Source organism: Neodiprion fabricii, chromosome 7 (genome assembly GCF_021155785.1).
Source record: "Neodiprion fabricii isolate iyNeoFabr1 chromosome 7, iyNeoFabr1.1, whole genome shotgun sequence".
In the NCBI taxonomy this organism is placed as follows: Eukaryota; Metazoa; Arthropoda; class Insecta; order Hymenoptera; family Diprionidae; genus Neodiprion; species Neodiprion fabricii.
This window is the reverse complement of record NC_060245.1, coordinates 1,421,232-1,443,866: the sequence shown is the minus strand read 5'-3', so window position 1 is coordinate 1,443,866 and position 22,635 is coordinate 1,421,232. Positions and strand designations below refer to the sequence as shown.

At 37.6% G+C, this 22,635-nt stretch overlaps 2 protein-coding genes across 5 annotated transcripts in view; one reads left to right on the top strand and one right to left on the bottom strand.

The window, feature by feature from the left end:
* The window catches only part of LOC124186575 (BAG domain-containing protein Samui-like), a 20,817-nt gene extending 3,116 nt beyond the window's left edge, over positions 1-17,701 (top strand). Inside the window, exon 4 of the mRNA XM_046578407.1 lies at positions 12,706-17,701. Within this exon, the coding sequence (XP_046434363.1) occupies positions 12,706-14,772 (2,067 nt within the window). The 3' untranslated portion in view covers positions 14,773-17,701. The remainder of the gene's footprint in view (positions 1-12,705) is intronic.
* On the bottom strand, positions 15,735-22,604 carry LOC124186542. 4 transcript variants are annotated; one of them, XM_046578341.1, is made up of 10 exons: positions 22,256-22,604; positions 21,957-22,159; positions 21,556-21,851; positions 21,325-21,473; positions 21,054-21,214; positions 19,123-20,964; positions 18,928-19,032; positions 18,662-18,834; positions 18,434-18,569; positions 15,735-18,366 (listed from the first exon to the last, which is right to left on the bottom strand). In XM_046578341.1, the coding sequence occupies exons 2-10, from the start codon at positions 21,966-21,968 to the stop codon at positions 18,271-18,273; spliced, it is 2,970 nt and encodes a 989-aa protein (XP_046434297.1). In that variant the 5' UTR covers positions 21,969-22,159; positions 22,256-22,604; the 3' UTR covers positions 15,735-18,270. The 4 variants fall into 4 exon arrangements, with proteins under 4 accessions (XP_046434297.1, XP_046434294.1, XP_046434296.1 ...); XM_046578338.1 differs by having other exon boundaries at positions 21,980-22,159; XM_046578340.1 differs by having other exon boundaries at positions 21,980-22,154.
* Positions 22,605-22,635: the final 31 nt, after the last annotated feature.

Below are 22,635 nucleotides of genomic sequence, written 5' to 3'. Positions count from 1 at the left end.
ATACATCAGTTCTCATTACGAAATACCGTTATTTGTGTATATTATTATTGATGTTATACCTAAAATCATGTATATCCGCAAAAAAATTACATCGATATATTGTTCATTGAATACATATAATCCAAGTATCACGGATGATTCGTTCAAATATCTCTGATAAAAGATAAGGTGTCAGCTTTAATCTTTTCGATTCAAAGAATTAACAGATAGAGACTGAATAGAGGCAAAAAAAAAAAAAAAGACGACAAATCGACAAAAATATATGTCTAGGGGCTATTATACGTTATCATCTTTACTAACATACTACAGATAAACCCCACAGTACGTCTTGTTCACCGAAAAAAATGCTATGCGTATACCCAATGCATTCGATTTCATTCAGACGATGGCGTTAGCGGTAAAAAAAAAAAAAAAGGTAAACAAATCGTAGGAATGCAAGCGAAAATCGAGAGTTCCGAAATGTTGGCTGACCCTGAACCGGTGAAAGTAATCCGTAGGAAAAAATTTCATCCGGATACGTCGAGTCGTTTCCGAAATATCTTGGAAAAATACGTGAAATATGGAGACGCCGCCATATTTGTTGAAAAAATTGGGAAAACTAACCATCGCCTTACAGGCTGCAGCGACGGATTTCGATGTGGGTGGTGGGTGTATTATGTATTATAAATACAAGTGTACACAAAACTTACAACTCGACATTGGGGTGCGGTGGTGGGCGTTTAAGTAGGTCGCGTGCGCTGAATGATGCGCAAACATGTAGAATGTGTCTTTCATACACACATATAGGTATGTACAGGCATAAATGTACGTAGGTAGGTTGGTATATCAGCACTCTTTTCGCGCGCATCGATGAAATACGGAAAAAAAGAAGAGAACGAAAAGACGACTGGAGAATAAATGTCGAGCGTCTGTTCTGTTGACACGGAAACGTGTTTTAGCACATCGAAGGAAGACGACGACGCGACTATGACGACAATAGTGACGATCACGGGTATAAAATACATAACTTGGTATATGCGTGTAAATATATTGTATAGGTGTACGATATAGGTATAGGTTCACACAATAGACGGGCTATTATACGAATTCCGGTCGCGTCGAACAATCATTGCCTGTATATAAACCTACAAGACGTATACCTATCTATGTAGATATGTATCTAACTAACTACACCTATTCCCTAGCTCTTCGGTTTCTGTGCGGAATAATGATCGATTGGAAAATATAATAATAATAATAATGAAAGAAAATCGAAAACCCGTGGATCGGAATTAAAATATTTAACATTATGGATAATTTATATAAAATAATGTATATTAAAAGTGTATACGCGTATTTGGTTCTAATAGTTTTTGCGAATTCACCGTTATATGATCCTGCGCTTTCCATGTGCGTCATCTTCTCCTTCTCTTTCTCCTCCTTTATATTTTATATCAGTGAAAAGAGAACGGTGAAATTAACCTAAATATTTCACTTATACGTGTAACTAAGTGTATACAGTACATATCCGTACACATTCTAACGTATGTTAAATGCGTACGCTTGAGTAAAAAAAAAAAAAAATTTCATTCTAATATGTATACACGACGCGTTGATTAAAGGTACCTATGCATCGTAATACACGTGTGACACCAAACTTTGATTCGTTAATTAGGCAGCAATGGTGATGACGGAAAAATGATTTGAGCAGGTCAAAAATAAAAAAAGAACAATTACATTTATTATATATATATATATATATATATATTTCAAATAATCTGCGATACGATAATATCACAATAATTTTGGCAACTTATTTTTATTGTGCCTTCTCTCTTCTCCCTCCTTATTTTTTATTTTTCCTCTTGTTTCGTAAGATTTTCTTAAAAGAAGAGTTTCAATCTTTTACTTCCGTCAAACGCAGCAGATGTGCAAGAAGCAAAAAAATAGAAGGAGGAAAAGTAACGCAATATCGATGTACGAAACGTATATTACGCGAGGGTCGGGGAAATCCATCGATTTTTATTATTCGTCGTTACGTTGTAACAGCTGCAGAAAGTTCAGCAGTACCTATATAATACACAAGTTACGACTCTCTATGAAATCTTTGATCTAATTTTCACCCCTCTTGCATTCCGCTGACGCTGATGCTGCGTAGTAATATGTGGATCCGTGCATCGAGTCGTATATTATTCGTAAAACAGACTGGAGTTAGTTGAAAATTGGAGGAATTTGTTCAAAAGTCCTGAAACATTGTGTAAAAATAATTGCGAAGAAAGAGAGAGAGAGAGAGAGAGTTTTAGTTCGTTGTCAGCGGTCGGTCTTCGGCATATCTCGCTGCCGTTGCTGCTGCTGCTGCTGCTGCTGCTGCTCGTCTAGAAATAGCTGCCATTGATTCGTCTGGCATTTCTACAGACGAAATTCCTTCACCACTTCGGCCAGAGTCTCGTACTTCCTTTAGCCGATCCTCCTCTCCTCTAGTCTTGTTTTACGATTCCTCTGTCAAATCATCGTCGTCATCACCCGCGGGCAACGCAATAATTCCATCGCATTTCTCTCGCGATATTAAAACCAGAAAACGCGGTTTCTTTACACCTCTGTATAATTTTTTTGTTTTTTTTTTTGTAATACAACGAATTAAAATAATATTCTACAAGAAGTAAAAAAAAAATCAAAGAGACTTGTATTATTCTTTTTTCTCCCAATTGCTCTTCGACTGTTATATTCTTTTTTATAAAATAATATAACAATACGTTATTTTTTGTTTTCGTTCAATTTTCTACATTCTTTCACTTTTCTGAGCACCGTTATCGCGTGTACATGTAACAGAAGATTCTATTTCGTTTTTAGCATTATTTTCTTTTATCTTCGCATTTCGCGTGAAATTATTTCTTTCGCATCCGTGTTAATAAATATCTTCCGTATTCTACTTTGTAATAAATTTAGCTGTAACAAATACGTACCGTACGATGCACGTTATATCCGTTTATATTTGTTTAATTGGCGCGAAAATTTGCGTGGGCGTGCATGATTTCGTATCACGCATGAGATTTGAATTGGATTAATCAGTAGCCAGAATTAACCACGACGAATTCGACGACTATGACGACGATGATTGTGCACTATTTGCAGTGCAGACAACCTTACACGTCAATTCTTGTGTCTCTGTTATTATTTACTGCCACATGATAACATGTACTAACAATAACTCTTCTCACCCGTTTTCAAGTCGTGACGAAAAGATGCATTTTCGATTCCTCAATTTTACAAAATTGTGGAAATATTTCGAAATAAGTGTATGTATAATTTTTCATCGAAATAAATCAAAAATATTCATCGGGCATCGGAGTCTCGGGGAGCGAAAGCCGATGATCCGTTACTTTGACGTGGAATGCCCCATATATACGTATGCATATATATACACGTTGTACGCACACTCGTTGTCTGCAAAGAGAGGTAATTGGTTCCTTTGTCGTCATACTTTACGAGCAAAGATCCCACAAAATCGATCCCAACTTGTATACACTCTCCTTATGTACTAATTTATATCACCTACTTAATCAATACACAGTTTAGGTGTGCACTCGGAGAGGTATACGGGCGTTTACACACACACATGGCTATCTTCCATGGAATCTATCCAACGCAGGTTGTTCATGTATACCTATGCGTATATGCACGTACCTCCATATCTCGGACCCCGATTTGGGTCTACAGCGGAAATGGTTCGGAGAGACAGGTTTTCTAGTCTATTATACAGGGCACTTTGATATCTTCAGGCTTTCCTTTCTTATTTTATTTTCTTTTTTTTTTCTTTTTTTAAACAACGATCCGGAACATCCCGGGCGCGTCTCGATAGAAAATTCTTCCCAACCCCCAAACAAGTTACTGTACGTCATAATATCGCGCGACGATTTGCACCGATTCAAAACTTGTATAAAAATCTTTACGCACGGTGTATGTATGTATGTATGAATGTATACCTATATCTATATCTACATACATGTCAGCCTGTGCATTGAGCTGACTAACTAGCAGCACTTCGAAAAGACTATAAAAGGTGAGCGCCGCATCGGTTCCCCGGTACGTACGTATGTATACGTATGCACACGCCCATACTTACGGAACGAACACGTTTCTCATACGCGCACGTAACAAAGTCGGTCGATTCCGAGGTTGAGTCAGGGAGAGTCGTTTTTTCTCTCCTCGCGTCGTCGCGGCGAGAGGGGCGTTAAACACATACCGATATACATATAATATACAGGTGTACATACGTATGCTCGTAAATACCCATTTTTCCATTTTATTTTTCTTTCTTCTTTGTCAATGTAATTCGTATTGCTATATTTTATCGTTTGTAATTTTTTTTTTTTTTTTTTTAAACATTCTTGCCTATAAATTTATTCGCAGTACTTATCTACCATGTATATATGCAATTAAAATTGCATCGAATTGAATCGACGGAAGAATGGTAGAAAAAAAAATCGAAAAAATCGACAATCGAACGAACACCGACACCTCCGAATAACATTATGCAGCGTGTACGGTACGGTAAAATAAATGCGTACAACCGTAATTGAGAACTCGTTACCTGCGTACAACGTGTGAAATAAAATTTAATTCTCATTATAAATATAACTAAATGTAACACGCGCGTACAAAAATAACACAACGACTCGTCTTTCCGTGCCGGTAACATTATTCTCGATCGATGCGATTCATTCCAGAAATCATTCCTTGTGTTAAACGTGATATTCGTTCGTTTCTTACTTATATTTTATATATTATACACACACGCACGCGTGTGATGTTGTGTATAGATGAATAAAAGTTGAGAAAGATCGCGTTTCTCGAAGGCGGTGGAATGACTTGGCACGTTCCATGGAACAGCCGCGAATAATACAGCGATACGACACACGCAAACACATGACGTGTAAATGTTCCTTACGGCCTCGCATCGAAATTCTCTCCTCTCCTCTCTCCTTCTCTCTCTGTCTCTCTCTCACTCACTCACTCGGTCGCTCTTTTCGCAGAGATCTCGAAGAGTGCAATAATATGCGTGAATATACGCGCGCGTGTTTTCTTATTTTTGATGTATTAACGATGTAATCCGTGTACGTATTATGCCTAGGAATTTACAAGTGTGTAAGGTTTAACTTGTCGGGGCGCACCTGTAATGTATGTGTGTGTATATATATACACGTGCACATATGTTCTTGTTCATAGTCGGAGTATAGATTCCCTCTCTCTCTCCTTCGTCTTTTTCTCTCCTCTCTCACCCGTTCGTTTCAGCGAGATATAACGCGTATATGCCCGACCCTCTAGACTTCAGTAAAGGTTTTAACGCCGAGAGAAGCGGACTAACGCGTAATTTTCCCCGTTTTCTCGTACAGTTTCCTTCGTTGTAATAATTCTTCTTATTCTTTTCTTTTCTTTCACTTGTTTTGTTACTTCATTATTCTTGCAGAATAAATACATATACGTACGTATATTATATTTGTCAAATATATCATGTGTACATCGTTTCTCAATGAATTATATGCATCATACACGCAACGCGCGAATATATAATAGCGAGGTAATAATAATGGTAATAATAATAATAGTTTAACGATAAAATTTGAAAGCAAAATAGAAAAAAAGGGGTTTCGAGGAGAGAGAAAAAAAAAAGAAAATAATCTTCATCCTCCTTCTCCAAAAGATGAACGCTGTGATGGGATATTGTTGTAAGGAACGTTGCAACTAAAAACGCGGCGCAAAGTGATAATAATATATTGTTGTAAAAAATATTTTAAATATAAAATCAAAACATCGTAGAAGATTCTCGTCCTCTTTTCTACGTTTCTCTAAAAAAAAAAACAAACAAACAAATAAATAAATAAATAAATGAACGAATGACGTAAGAAGTTTTTGACGAGAGCAAACGAGGTGATGTTAATTGTTGTTTATTGTCGTTTATTTTTGGCATCGTGAGTACACCATTACGAGATATAGGTAATAATATAGTCGAGTGCCGGTGATTGCGATTGTGATATTGTGGTGGTGATGGTGATGGTGGTGGTGGTGGTGGTGGAAGATACCCAGAGATACGTATTATAATAGCCGACGTGATCGTCGCTGATGCTGGCGACTTGCGGTCGGCAGTTCGGCAGTTCTATCGGTCCACGAAAGTGAGTCAGAACGGAAAATAAATACACCTAGGTTATATGCGTATAACGTGCGTTCTGTATATATACGTACCTCCGTACCTGCTCTCTCGACAATCATACATGTAGTGCGGATCGGCTGTGCTATACTCTAGATACGAGTGCGCGGAAGAAAAGAACTTGCGGAAAATTAAAGGTAATAGATACGATAATAATAATAATAATAACAACAACAATAGCAATAACAACAGTAATATATATAAAAAAAAAAAGAGAGAGAGAGAGAGAGAGAAGAAACGAATCGAGACAATTTAATTAAACCGTTTGTGTTTTCAAATACGTGTAATTTGTGATTGTAATTAACCTGCAATTGATTTGTGGTGTGTCCTGCCGAAGCAGTTGTGTGAAAAACCGCGTATTGAATCGCGTTGCTGTTGAAAAAAGAAAAAAAAAGAAAAAACGACCAACGAGAATAGGAAGCAAAAGAAAATTCGGAAAAAAGAAAGGAATGAAATAAATTTTTAAAAATAAAAAAACAATTCGCCAGTCCGATAATATTTTGGTAAATATAATTTGGTACATAATAATTTGATAGATAGTTTACTTAACACGACACATTGATTGACACGTATTAAATGTGTGGTTTTTTTTTCATCTTCGTCTTCTTAATTTTATATAATACGTAATGTAATAAATAACGTTTGTCGTGATATATTCGATTTTTATAATTATATTTGGTTTTTCTTTACTCTCTCTAAACCGTTTATTGTTGTTTTTCTTTTCTTTTTTTTTCCTCACACTTTTGTTTTTCTAATCCACGCTTTGTACGTGCAATTTTTGTTGTTTCGTTATTTTTTTTTTCCCCTACCTACTCAACCGTTGAACCCTCAGAGAACAATCAATTGAGACCGTCAATTACAATTATTTTGATTCAAAACTTGAATTTGATCGTAAAAACGAAAAACATATTTCTTACTTGGTAGTTTCGGTATAAAATCTCGGCCAATCGACGTATTCTTACTGTTACTACTACTACTGTTATTATTATTATCATTATTATTATTATTATTATTATTACCACTGCCACTTATTTTTACTATATTTCACAAGTAAATAATACCAGCATCGTTGTTTATTTCTATATAACAAAGATCGGAAAGAATAAGAACAAAACGTGTACAAAAAAAAAAACCGTCAAGAAAAACGAAAGAAATAAATAAAAGAAAAGAAAAAAGCGAATCATGGACTCTCCTATCATCTTGGACACTACACCGGAATTTGGACAGTACGTGCAGGATCGTGCATTTCCTGTAAGTTTTCTCGAATTGCATAATAAGATGATAAATATTATACAAACTGAACCCTAAAAAAAGAAAGAAAAAAAAAGGTGAACGAAAGAATTATTTTCCATCATGTCTACATTAGTTTTTAATTTTTTATTTTATATCTTTCAATACCCTTTCATACCTATTCATTTATTATTGTTATTATTATTGTCGTTGTTTTCATCTTCGTCATCATCGTCGTCATCATCACCTCGCCTCGGATGAATTATCATTAATTGTATCTTTCAATTGAATAGAGAAAAAATTAAAAGTTGACAGGGTAAAGTTGTGCAAAAAAAAAAACAAAACGAATCGAAGACGACAAATTGATCGTTGACATCATCGTCGTTGTTATTATTATTCATCTTTGTCGTGGGTTTTTTTTTCAGTTATTTATCATTTACTTGTTTACTTTTCATCGCGACGAGTAAAAAAATAGGAAAGCGAAAATTTGTCAGATTCAAAATTAACACACGTAACACGTGATCCAAGTTAACAAGCGTTTGTATTTTAACTTTTACTCGAACGTTTGCGTTTTTGCGCATTGTGTTATAAATTTGCATGAGATAGTTACGTTGCATATTTAAATTTTTATCTCCTTTCGTCCGACGTATGTTTGTCGGTATATTTTTTTCTCAAAATTATAGTTTGCTTTTACCCCGCTTCTTATTTTTCTACTTTCTTACGCGTACGATATACGTGTACGTATTTTAATTACAAGGCACACAATATACGTGTGTGTGTGTGAAATGTGAAAATGAAATTTATTTTTCCGATCGTTATAACGCCGCTGTTTTCTCACGCGGCTCTACGCAATTCAGGCACAATCCCCATCCATCGTGAGTTAAACGGTGTGTTATTGGTTTGAAATTGTACGAAATTTTTGCACATAACATTTTTAACACGTACGCACACTCGCGTCTGTCTCTTACATATTTTTACTCGTGATCTAACCGATCTCCTCGCCTCCCCACCTTGTTTTCCGTTCTTCTTCTTGCGGTGAGGCGAGAAATCGAACTGCACGTCAAGATCATGTGTGTACGTGTAATACATACGAACGTACGAACGTGCGGAATAAGTATAATTATTCACTAAACACGGACAAGAGAGAAAACCGGTTTTTTAATAACAAATATACACACGATGCGGTGTATTTGCCGTGTTTTTTTTTTCTTTTTCTTCTTTTTCTTTTTTTCTTCCATTCTCATCTCTTTTGCTTCTATTTCTTCAATATCAAAATGTGAAACTCGGATGGTATCTTTTTCTATTCGTCGTTTCGAACAATGTTTTAGACTTGAATTTTGAAAAAAAAAAAGAAAAAAAGAAAAAAAAATTTGTAACACGCGTACTCGAACGCATGCGTATTTACCTGTAAAACTTGATGTGTATAATATATATATATATATATATATATATATGTATAGTGTGCGGTATATTGGCGAACGGAAAGGTTTGGCAACGTTGTGCACAAAAATAGGGTTACTGAATTCAGCGGCGTGGGCGAGAAGTTTAAGTATTGCGTTTGAAATCTCTGCTGATGCTGATCTCTGCTTCTGCGGTCGGAGAATTTCGATACAAAAACGACAACGAATAAAAATTAAAGCAATCCGCACACTTTTTATCCACTTACGACGATATAAAGGGAAAGAGTGGCGGAGGAGGGAAATTTTAAATGCATCAAGAAACGTATGTTTGGGTAAAGAGGGTGAAAAATGGACGGAAAATGAAAACTAAAACGGAAAACGAAAGAAAAAAAAAAAAAAAAACTGTATAAATTACATAGCCACGGACGGTGCGTCATTCGTTTACGAAAGCATATCGTATACACCTTATATGTATTCATGTGTAATATTGAACAGGATATAAGCGAGACGTACAAATGGACAAAAGTAATTTTCACCCCGCTTCGAATCGATTTAATATTTTTTTTTCCTTATTTTCTCTTTTCTTTCTGCATTCAAGTCGTTGTTTTTCTTCTTTTATATAGATAAATATACCTGTATAAATCAATCCGTGTACATTAGAATTAGAAAAAACCAGTTTTTAATTGTTTTTAATCTTGATATATATTGTATATACGCACGATTGCCTTTTCGGATAATATCCTTGTATAATCGATCTGTGCGCAGCGAGCAGCGAGGGAAAAAAGAGAGAGAGGGTGGGGATGAAAAAAAAAACTTGTGTCGAAACGCCACCGTGACCTAATTTTTCCGAAAAAGGATGGGAGGACACTCGCGAATGTTCCATACGTGCGCGCGTGTGTGTGTATATATATACATATGCACGTGTAAATGTATAAATTCATTTCCCTTTAACCCTTTGAGTCACACTTTATTCTTCCGAGTAAATTTTTATAACAAGATAGCATATCGTGGTTTTTAGGGTCGCTTATTACGAATCTGATATCAAATTTTGAATCTCTCGACGTAACAAAAAAAAAAAACAAACGGTTGTTTTACAGTATAAACATACCGACTGTCAGTTTACATTCTCCCTATCTATGCACATTTCATTTCCATTCCGTTTCAACCCGAATGAATGCTTGACAAAGAAATATTCTCTGTATAAGCAAGCGAGTAGGTGCCAAATATAGTTGCACGTCACCGCTAATGCAGTTCTCAGTTCAGCTGCTATAATATTACTGCATGCGCGTGACAAATTTTTTTTTTTTTTTATATCGTGTACAGGTTATACCTATACCATCTGCATCTATATGTACCTGTATTAAATTCAGCAAGGTTGCCAATTTCACGTGCAAGTATCCGAAGTAGTATCAGGGTTGAAGAAAACGAGAACAAACAAAAAAAAAAGAAACACAAAAAACTAGTTCATAAAATATATATATATATATATATTTTTAAAGATTGATGTATTTTCGTTATTATGATTATCATATTTGCGGGGGATGGTAAACTAAGACGACGACGACGTCAGTCCGTGACGTCAGTAGTACCAACGCGCCTCTATAATAAGTTGTGGAGAGAGAATGAGACACGCGCCGCCTACGATTATCGGCATATACGAGAAAAAAATTAGGAGGAGAAGGAAAGATCAACTCCACATATGACGCGAGAAACGATTTTTCCCTTCACCATTTTTGATTTGCTTCGGGATTTTTTTTATACGATTTTTTCGATCTCGCAAAAAGTAGCTGTTTCTGAATTATTTCAAACTTGTTTTTTCCCCACAACCTGTCAATCCGTTCGTGATTATTCAAATCTATCTTAATTAATAAAGATTCTGTGCTTAATTACCTCAATCTTTCGACTTGGTGCACTGAATTTTATGATAATTTTTGCAAACCATGGAGAAATCATGGCTGTAAATGATACGTAATACCTGGCATAATATATTCATTTTAGCAAGAAAGAGTGCAAATAAAATCAACTTATCGATGTACAGACTGAAGTGGATTTCAATCTTCTCACCATAGTTGAAAAACATACAATCCTATCGACCGTACCCTAGTCGTTCAGTTAGAACGTTGAACTGAATATTATGACACAAGTCCCGAGTCGATAATTTTACTCGCTTAATCGTCATTTTTGTTAAAACCGATTTATTGTTATACGCCTATTTTAAGGACACGTGAATCAGTTTGAAACATCGAAAGCCAGCGTGTACGTAAATACATACTGAATAGTAATATTTGAATTGAAAGATGGACGTGTAATTATATATTCCATTCGCGTATGTCTTTAATAATGTACAACTCACGGTGTATACCACCTTCCTATATCCATGTATGCACGTACAGCGTTTTATCAATGAACGAATGAACGAATGAACGAATCAATCAATCAATGGATCGATGGAACCGTGTTTCAACTTTTAATATATTATACATACATTTTCCTCCACTATATAACGCGAACGAACGAACGAACGTCACTCGATTCAATTATCATCTTCTTTACTTCTTCCTCCTTCGTGCAACGAACTTGAGTATAACTCGTTCGATAAAACCAGGAAGTGTATACATATATTCACGTATAGCTGTATGCGTATTATTCTACGCTTGTACAGGTGTGTGTAAAAGCTTCTTTTAAGATTGTCAACGTCAACCGCAATAAGACATATACGTATACAGTGATTACGATGCGATAGCATAGGATAAGGATATGTGCTGCAGGGATGTTGATAGAGGCCCGAATTCATTAACCATATTGAGTTCGATTCGAGGTCGAATATCTTTCGCTTTATAGCTTGACGTCAAGAATTCGACTGGCACAAGTACGTAATATTGTTACGATCAGCTTGCGGGCGGAAATTTTCCGTACAGTGAAAATATGTCGAGTTAGTATGAAGTTAGCGAACGCCTAAATATTACCGTTTTTATTTCATTGTTCGAAAAAATCGTTTACACCTTTGTTTCACCATATTATGTAGATTCCGTAACGTGCAGGCATTCGGGTATCGTCGTGGTTGGTAGTTGGAGAATGTCTGTTCGTAGAGACAGATGTGGAACAAACGATAAACGCGCGCGCCGCGGTCTGTGAAAATGTAAAATGGAAAAAAGAAAAGAAAAGATAATGAAAAAAAGAAGACAAGAAAAAAACGAAAGAAAAACAACAAACGAACCAGAATGAGAATAAGAAAAAGAAACCGATATAATTACACTCGTATTGTTTTTCTTCAATGTGAACGAGTGTCTTTTTTCACGTCTCCGTGTTTTCCTCTCGTCTCATAGAGTATGATAATGTATACCTGGTATAACCGTACGTGCGGTATTAGAGGTCTTGTCGTGTCTGTTATTTCATTCGTTAAAGAGTCCAATATAAAGTGTATAAATTATAGGTATACGTATTAATGCTGTGCGATTAATTAATTAATTGAAAGTTTCGACGACTCGGTTAATCGACGATTTCGATCAATTGTTTTTTCGTTTAATCGTTTATCCGACTAATCGATTGATCGAAGTTGCATTATAATAATTCTGCAGCCCAGTCGTTATATGACTGATCGCAACTAATTTACCATTCCATAATTTTCAAAAACGATTAATCGATACCGTCGAAATATGATCGGGATAATGATCATGATGATGATGATAAAGATTATCGGTTTTTCTTACCGCTAACCACTGCATGCTGTTGTATAGGCAGTGTCAAAATGGCCATTCAGCTGCGATAGTTATGAGAATCAACCTAAAATCTAACACTAATTCTTGAATGATAGAAAAATGAAATTAAAAAAAAAAAAAGAAAACGAAATACCTTGTATCTAACGTAAAACCTTGGATTATATCGTTTCAGGGTTTCCCGTTCGACGACGACGGATTCGACGGTGGCAGCAGACGTGCCGGCGGCAACATCAGATCCCATTTGGACGACCTAGCTGCTCGCCATCCAGAGTTTGCCGATCACCTTCTGGGCCCGCCTTGGGCAGACGTTCCGTTCCCCCTTGGCACCCCGAGGAACAGAAGGCGGGGTTCGGGATTGGGCTCTTCGTCCTCGTACCAGAGTCATCCGGACGAAGACGCGAGGAGTCAGGCGAGCGGAAGCAGCGCCGCAAGCGCGGCGAGCGGAGCAAGCGGCGTCAGTTCTCACGGCGAGGCGGATACTGGAATTTACCAGGAACAGCAACAGCAGGAGGAACGTGAGAGGAACGACAAGCGTAGTAATAAGGGCAACAATCAACACTATCAACCCATTCCTCAGTACGGACTGAGAAACACCGTCGACATTGGACAGCATCGTCACGACATGGAGAACAGCGAGAACGAGAAGACTAACCGAGGTCAACGATCCGCTTCGGCACCGCCGGAGAATCGACAGACTGCACAGAATTTCAATGAGCAGAATCATCAGCAGCAAGCTTCGCAACAACAGAGCGGACAGAATCAGGGATCGAATCCTAATCAACGGTTCGTTTCCAGGGTCGATATTACTCCTCAGCAACAGCAATCCGACGTCGCTAAGCCGCCGATGTCGCCTAAGCTTCAACAGCAGCAGCAACACCAACCTCATAGTCAGTCCAATCATCAGACATCGTCGGGACAGCAGCAGCAAACCCATCAACAGAAGAGCAACGTCAGGCATATTCCGATATTCGTTGAGGGTAGGGACGAGCCGGTGATTCCAAAGAACGTCGTCGACGAGACGTCGTCCGGTCAGTTCGCCGGTCATCAGCAACAGAAACGGCCGCAATCACCGCCGCAGTTTCAGAGACCGTCGCACTTCAATCAACACTTTACAGGCGGTGGCAACAGGCATCATCAGCAATGGCAGCAACCGCAGCAGCAACAGTTTTATCATCAACAACCGGCCGCGACTGCCGCGAGTCAGCACGAGCAGCAGATACCTAAGGCTAATCACTACCAGCAACAACAGCAACAGTATCGTCAACAGCAGGCCGAAAAGCAACGGGCTGCTCAACAGCAACAGCAACAGCAACAGCGGGAAGATGAACCAGCGGCTGAACCGCCGAAGCTGAAACAGATTCAACCCAAGGAGCCGTTGGAGAGGGTCGCCATTGTACAGAATGACGTCGACTTGCTCATGGAGGAGGTTAAGCAGTATCAGGGTGACTCGAGGCAGAGCAAGGAGTACATGTACCTCGATGAAATGTTGACCAGGGAGCTTATCAAACTCGACGACATCGAGACCGAGGGTAAACCCGAGGTCAGGCAGGCAAGGAAAAACGCCATAAAGAGTATACAGGATTGTATCGCGATGCTCGAATCGAAGGTACCGCTTCCTGGCCAGGAAGTTATCAAGAATGCCGATTCGACCACCGCAATCACCGATCAGGGTAAGTCTGCATTACCGATGGAGACTGACGCTGAGACTGTTAAGAGCGATCTTAGCAACAATCCTAACGGTGCCGGGGACGAAAACGCCGCGATACCTTTACCGCCACCAGAAAATTCCGTTCTTCCGCAACAGCCGAAGGATCAAGTTACTCACTCTCAGGGCGTCGACGCGGGTACCGCGGTTAAGGATCAGGATCGGCCGGAGGAACGTCGGAACGTTGACGAAGCGATGAACGAGGATGCGGCCAATGATGATCCCGCTGCTGCCACGGAGGCGTTGATACAGACTGAAAAATCCGGATCCGTTACGGCGATGGAAACTCAACAGGATGGTGGTGCGGATAGTGCAAAGAAAACTGCTGACGAAGCGATGGAGTCGAATCAAGCTGCTAGCGGTGATCCGGGGCAACATCAACACCAGCAGCAACAGATGGACGTCGACGCCGCTGCTGCTCCTGCTATCAAAACTACATCCAAGTCACCCAGGAAGACGAGAAAAGCGAAACAGCCGAAACCCGTTTCCGATGTACCGATTCCTCTACCCCCACCTGAAGTCAGTCATACTTAGAAGGGTGCTGAGCGATGTTGGAAAGACGTGACAACGGGATGAGGACGTGGAACTGATGTACGATGAAATGAGAGTTAAATTTATATTGTTGATTGATTGATTGATTGATTGATGATCCACTGTAATGTGGATATATTGGAAATTTGTGCACAAGTATTTGTATTAATTTGTGTATGTGTAAGGGCGCGTTATTGGGTGCTGATTCTAGTTTGAATTTCGAACGTTACATCCGAACGGGAGATTGAAATTCACGCAAACGCTTTACAGTGAAATAACAACTGCTGCGATTTTTTTAAATCTCTTGTTCTGTGTTTTTTTTTCCCCCGGTCTAGTGCAATTTTTTGAAATGGATGTACTGAAACTTTTTCCCAAATTTCTATGAATATTGGTAATACTATTATCGTTGATGTGGTAAACTTATGCATACACAAATGGATGCATTCACTATTAGGTGTAATACACTATACATACATAACTGTAAGGCGAGTTTGTTCCTTATTCTTATTTATTTAGAAGAAAAAAAAATTTCTGTTTTTGTTGTGTCTTCTTTTTTTTTTGTATAAATAAATAAATCCATGTATGTATGTATAAATATGCATATAGATTTTATTTCACGGTTCAGCGCGTATTTTACGAGTGACGACGATAATTACGATGATTAACGTTATTACGGGCCAATACTGGTAATAATATACATATGCGTGCAACTTATGTATGTGACAAAAACCAACCGACAACCGTCTCAGTAGCTTGATAATAGGATACAATACGGTTACGCAAAGGGTCGTATCTTATGAGTATTAATTTATAAATACAGATATTATATTTTACGAAAGAAAGAAACCAGAGAAAAACGGAAGTATATGTACGATTATTTATAATTTATAATTTATTGTATATCTACCCGGTACCGGTAGGTCTGATATGCCGTTACTGTTCTTACTAATTTTTTTTTTTTTTTGAACGCGCACGCGTGGATTTACAAAAATGCAGCAGGGTACGAGAATGAAATGAAATTTTAAAAAAGCATGATGTATTTTTATTTATGGATAATATTTTTCATGTATACAAACACATGATAAAGATGAAAATTTTACGGAATCATTAACATTTCGTCGGGCAAATAATATTATATACCTATGTATGTAGTATACGTATAAAGAAATATCGAGACACGATACAACAATATATTACATCACTAATATTGTATTGCAATAATTAAAAATGGCTTGCAATATTTGCGAAATATTATAGAATTGAAACGAGCTTTCCTGCCCAATGTTGGTATTAAATATACAAATGTATCGGTGTACATTGATATTTGCATAACGCCTGAATAGTCTAGAACAATAACGATATTAATAATAGTAATTGAATAGAATTTAAAGATATATAACTAATGAAATCAAATCGGCCTTATCATACCTGATATTTTTTCATATCACATAATACTAGCAACTACACGCAATCATACAGAGCATAAATATAATAACGTACATATATAATAACTGTAATTTTATGAATCTATTTTGATGAGAATAATTAATCGTTGTATAAAATATAATAATTTAAGCGATATAAAAATAATGCAGATGTACTATATTGCTATGCGCATTACGTATATTTATAATTGTCGGTATTACTTCATTTCGTCACATTGACGCGAAGCAATAGAAATATACGCGCAGGATATTACGGTGTTGCACAGTGTTTAATTTAATTGAGAAAGAGCAGAACGAGATTTAGTAAGAAAAAAAAAACAACAAAAAAAAATTCCAAACCGAGGAACTCGAAACGTAGTCATTTTTTTGCCAATTGTTATCCTACGTGACGAACGTGTCTTTTTTCAGAGAGATGATTTGATTTTTTATTTTTTTCTTATGTTTTAGGTTTTTTTAAATTCTGTAATTTTTTATTTTTTTTTATAAATGTAATTATTGCAGCAAAGACGATGGTGTATATTACATTGTATATTGTAATACAATGCAACACGTTATGGATATTACCTGCATGTTTCTGCACGCGTTCAAACGTTGACGGAAATTTTTTTTTTGTCGTTTTTTTTGGGTTTTTTTTTTTTTTTTTTTTTATTGACTCTTAATATAGCGTCTTGTATAAATGCCAAATCGAAAGTGTAATTATTTAATCAAATAAATAAAAAGTAAGAACTAATATATTAGTGATAATATATAGATACGTTATTAATTCTGATCCGTTTGAAATATGACATTATGTACTAGAAACAATTCATTTATGAAGAAGTTTATTTTTCTTGCTTTTTTTTTTTTTGTGTGTGCAAAACAAAATTTCATTATCATGATTGGAGAGTAAAAAAAAATGTAATACGGTTAAGAAAAAAGAATAGCAATAATTGAAATCTTTTTGCCCGTGTTAAAGATTTTTCTGTTTTCTTTTTTTTTTTTTTCTCTTAATAGGCTGAACGTTTATTCTACTTGTCTTCTACTTGGCCCGTTACTCGGTATCATAACTTTGCTACGTTTAACTTTAGATATTTTCGCAATAAAATTTGCCAACCTTTCTGCAAAATAGATGTATATGTATCATAATAGAGTAATCATCTTGCGTATACAAATTGTTATGCACGCGTTGGAAGATGAATGAACAAGGAAACTGTGAAACTCTTGCAATTAGAGTATATTTTTTCAACTTACGAAAAAACCAACACAATATGTATAATGTTGGGTAAAATCTGTCGGAAAAATGAGCACGAGCTTCTTTGCACGTACACAACTGGACAACTTTTTTCGTACACGACGAAAGTTTATATTTGTATCGGTCAGCACCGCTCACGCACGAGTCGTATTAATCGATTAAAATAGACCTCTGTGTGAGTATGCTAACAAATGTCGGCTATGCGTGATAACCGTAATGTTACGTAAAGTAAAATAAAATGTACGTTTCAACGCGACGTCAACGTTGAGAAAAAATTATTTACTAATACTGACAAATTTCACCTTATTTTGTTTTGGCAATTTTTATACGTCATAAAATGAATGATTTGGTGCTTAAAGGTCTGACAACTGGATAAGCGAATGAAATTGAAATGAAATCCAGGAACTTGGCAATAAATTCGGATGAATTCAAAATTTAGTTAGCATTCAAAAATAAATAAAAGAAACGTCATCTGAGTATTGCGCAAATTTGAAACGTAATGAGTCACAGCCAGCGACGTGTTACCGTTGTTCTAAGAATGTCCAGCTCGTCGTTTTTTCCAAAAATTCAATCCCAGATACACGACGCCAAGAGAATTTTTATTTTTAGTTGCCTCTAGTCTCTGTACCTCGACCGTATCCCCACCTTGCTCAATAATATAGCTCTATCGTCGCAGATTGTTCGCAAAATGAGAGTGAAACTCGTCTTGGAAGCTCGTTTTTCGCGATTTATTAGCATTGTCACCTCGTTCAAAGATGTCTTGTTTGAATGGACGATCCTTTGCTCACCGCTAAATCTCAAAATTCTATGACTTTGCGCAGCGGTTCAACTCTTCGAGTTTCCACAAACGTTGTATGCGAAAGGACTCAATTGGATACGAAAATCGAACGACTCGTTGGCGTTTTCAACTTCGAAAGGTATCTGAAAAAGAGGAACGAGCGATAAGAAAATGCCTCACTGCTTTTGAGGAACTATTTGCCAAACTCACCTCGATGTACGGATAAAGACACTTTTGCCCCCGTTCGGTATAGTAGGAATAAATATCGAGGTTCAATTTGTAGAAACCGACATCTGCGTTTTCACCGTAGGAGAAATCACTGCATATACCGAACCGATCGGTGTTCCTGTAATCGAATACCCTGGTATAATCATCGCTCAATCCAAAACTCGAAGCTTAAAAATTGTCAACAACTTTTGTGGTCGGTGCTATACGAACTTTTTGTCAATAAAATTCCAGATGCCATTTCCCAGCATGTGTAACGTTACATCAAGCCCCGATGACGGTTGACCTGTACTGGGTTCAAAAACTTGTACGGACAACGTAGGTTTCGAACTATTTTCAGTCTTGATTTTGATTTGTGGTATCGATTGCGCTGTGCTGCTCTCCGTCTGAAATGAAACAAAAAATAATATTGTACTGTCCGAAACGTTAAAAAAAAAAAGAGACTGACATAAGTTTTTTGATTAGACTTGTTTCCATACCGATATATTTTGGTCCGGATCAACTTGTGCGGATATCGTAGGTTCCGAACTATTTTCGGTCTTAATTTTGATTTGCGATATCGATTGCGGCATGCGGCTCTCGATCTGAAATGAAACAAAAACTAATATTGTACTGTCTGAAATGTTGAAAGAAAAAAGCCTTTCATCAATTTTCTATTATACTTGTTTCCGTACCGATATTTTCTTGTCCGTGGTTTTGGAAGCTTCTTGGTTTTTCTGTTGCGGTGGCTCTACGAGATGTTTTTCAGACGTCGGACAGTCGGTGATGTTCGATCCTTTTGATTTCTCATCGTTTTTCGTGCCGCTAGCCTCGTCACGGTGCTCTTTCTCTAAAATTTCCTGTTTCGCTTTTTTGGGATCTCCTTTGCGTTCTTGTTGCGGTTGCTCTGTCAGTTTTTTTTTATACGCCAGATAGTCGGCGATGTCCTGTCTTCTCAATTTCACATAAATATTCGGGCATTTCGCGTCTTCCTGGCACTTCTTTCGTAAAATTTTCGGATCCTCGTTTTTGCGATTTTCCTCGCGTTTCTGTTGCGGTGGATCTACGACTTCTTTTCCGAACGTCGGATGATCGGCGATCTCCCGTCTCTTCAATTTCTCATCATTAATCCGGCGGTTAGCATCGTCCTGGCATTTTTTTTGTAAAATTTTCTGGTTATCGTTGTTGATATTTTCCTCGTGTTTCTGTTGCGGTGGATCTACCAGTTCTTTTGCTAATGTCGAATGATCGACAATCTCCTGTCTTCCTAATCTCTTATAATTAATCGTGTCATTGGCATCGTTTCGGTGCTTATTCTCTAAAATTTTCTCGTTCAAGTTTTTTGGATTTTCCTCGCGTTTCTGTTGCGGCAAATCTACGAGTTCTTTTGCAAACGTCGGATGAACGACGATCTCCTGTCTCCCTGATTTCTCGTAATTAATCGGGTTATCAGCATCGTTACGGTGCTTATTCTCTAAAATTTTCTGGTCATTGCTTTTGGGATTTTGCTCGCGTTTCTGTTGTGTTTGCTCCACAAAGTCTTTTGCAAACTTCATACGATCGACGATCTCCTGTGTCCTAAATTTCTCATAATTAATCCGGCGGTCAACATCGTCCTCGTGCATATTCTCTATAGTTTTCTTATCCCCGTTTTTGGGATTTTCCACGCGTTTCTGTTGCAGTGGATCTACGAGTTTTTCCGCAAACGCCATATGATTGACGATGTCGTATCTCCTTAAATTATCATAATTAATTGGGGGGTAGGCACCGTTCTGCCGCTTTTTCTCTGTAATTTTCTGGTCCACGTTTTTGAAATTTTCCTCACGTTTTTCTTGCGGTCGCTCTAAAACATCTTTTGCAAATGCCATATGATTGACGGTGTCCTGTCTCCTCAATTTCTTATAATTAATCGAATTGTAAGCATCGTTCTGCCGCTTTTTCTCTACTATTTTCTGCTCCGGAATTTTGGGACTATTCTCGCGTTTCTGTTGCGGCAACTCTACGAATTCTTTTGGAAGCATCAGATGAGTTACAATCTCTTGTTTCCTTAATTTCTCATTATTATTCAGGTGGTCAGCATCGTCTTGGTGCTTTTTCAGTAAAATTTTCTGATCCGCGTTTTTGGGATCTTCTTTGCGTTTCTGTTGCGGTAGCTCGACGAGATCTTTTGCAAATGCCAGATGATCGGCGAACTCCTGTTGCTTCATTATCGGATAACGAGACGGGCCGTCAGCATCATCCCGGCGCTTATTTTGTGAAATTTGCCGGTCCGTGCTTTTGGAATCTTCTTTTCGTTTCTGGTGCAGTGGCTCTACAGGATCTTTTACAAATAGCAGATGATCGATGAACTCTTGTCTTCTTACGGCTATATTATGTAAATTTTTCTGATCTGCGTTTTTGAGATCTTCTTTGCGTTTCTGTTGCGGTGGCTCTACGACGACTTTGAGGTCTTTTTCAAACACCGGACTGTCGGCCATCTTCGGTCTTTTCAGTATTTCGTCGTTATCTGTGGAATCCGAGTTATCTAGGCGCCTTCTCTGTAAAAATACAAATACAGGTTTCCAGAAAATATTGTCAAATATCCTCAATCGATTTTCGCTTGTAGTTTGTGGCTTTGTTTGTAAACCTTTTGTTTTTTTGAAACATCCGTAAGCTTTGCTGCATTAGTGGTGTGTAACTTGGAATGAAGATGACGAATCAACTTAGATGGCGATGGAGAAAAGATGTACTCTTGGCACATCTTGCATAATATTTTTGGCTTTCGTCCCGGGACCTCTTCCGCCCAGTCTGCGCCAACAAAATGCAAAATATTATCACAGAGCATTGGAATGGTTGTGCGCTTGGAACAACATCGCAATTTTCTAGACATGTTATTAAATCGTTTGAAATACTCGCACCTTTTGCCCAGTCAATATCAAAATTCACCCTGTGTATCGGCTCGTGGCATGCATACGTCCCATACCTGGCTTTCATCATTAATTTCATCATGGCCTCATAACTGTAAAACGAGGTCAGCGCAGGTGTTCTGTAAACAAAACAAAATATTCTTAATACAGGAAAAATCCGTCTTTTTTTTGCATGCTATTCGTTCATACTTTTTGATATATTTAATTGAGAATAACACCCACCTCTTGTAAGCATCGTCATAAATGGTGCGAAGACTGACCGAAAGTTGAGATTTTGCCCTCATGAGCATTGACTTCTTTGCTATTTCGGCTGCAAAGATCTTGCTCATGATTCTCGAATGCTTGTGTGGCTCAACTTCGTCAGCCGTGCCATTTCTCACTACAACTCTACCTTTACATTGATTGACTTGTCGATTACAGCAAATGAACGATGTTGAATCTCCTTCCCTTGTGTATATGTGACCACCCCAAACGTACCTTGTCGTTTTGGGGTCGTTTCCTTCTATAGTCACCATCGGCTTTAGGAAAAAAGAATTAGGATAGATGAGTCATAATTTGCCATTGATTTGTCGTACGGTTAAAAAGTTAGTAAAGAAATTTCTTTCTATCAACGAATAAATTACTGAATTGGTCATCAATTTTGTACCGGAACTTCAAGCTCGGTTGGAATGTGCAAAGGATCGAGGCATTCGATTTCATTCGACACTTGATCATTCTCATTGTCCATATTATCTGCCGATGTGTCGCAGATGATAATTTCTTCGCAGTAACTGACATCATTTGGCTCATACTCGCCCGTGAACTCTGCTGTCACAACATGACTGCTCTGCAATGGGATTGTGGCAGTAGAAAAAAGTATCGATAAGTAAAGTATAAAAGTTGAACGATATAATAATATTTTTATTATATATAATAATCTTACCTCGGGTAAATTGTCACCGTTTTGGATGACATCGACTTCTTTTTGCAGGTTAAGTAGCGCAGCGTGACTCATTATGCTCATGTCAAGTAATGTGCAGTGTTTTGTTATAATTATTATTATATTTAAAGTATTCTTCTTCCACGCAGGAATGTGCTAGTCTTAAAATTATCATCCAAATAGAATAGCCATAAACTCGTACAAAACATAAACACTGACGTCGTCGATAACCAATTGGTAATTAATGCATACATGCAAGTGCCATTGACGATTGAAGACTGCTAGTTTCATGGACTTTAGGCTGTTTAATAGTTTGACGCAGATGGTTCCGATATTAGCTCACAGTGCTGTCAACGATCTTTTATCTCTTTCGCACTGCCGAG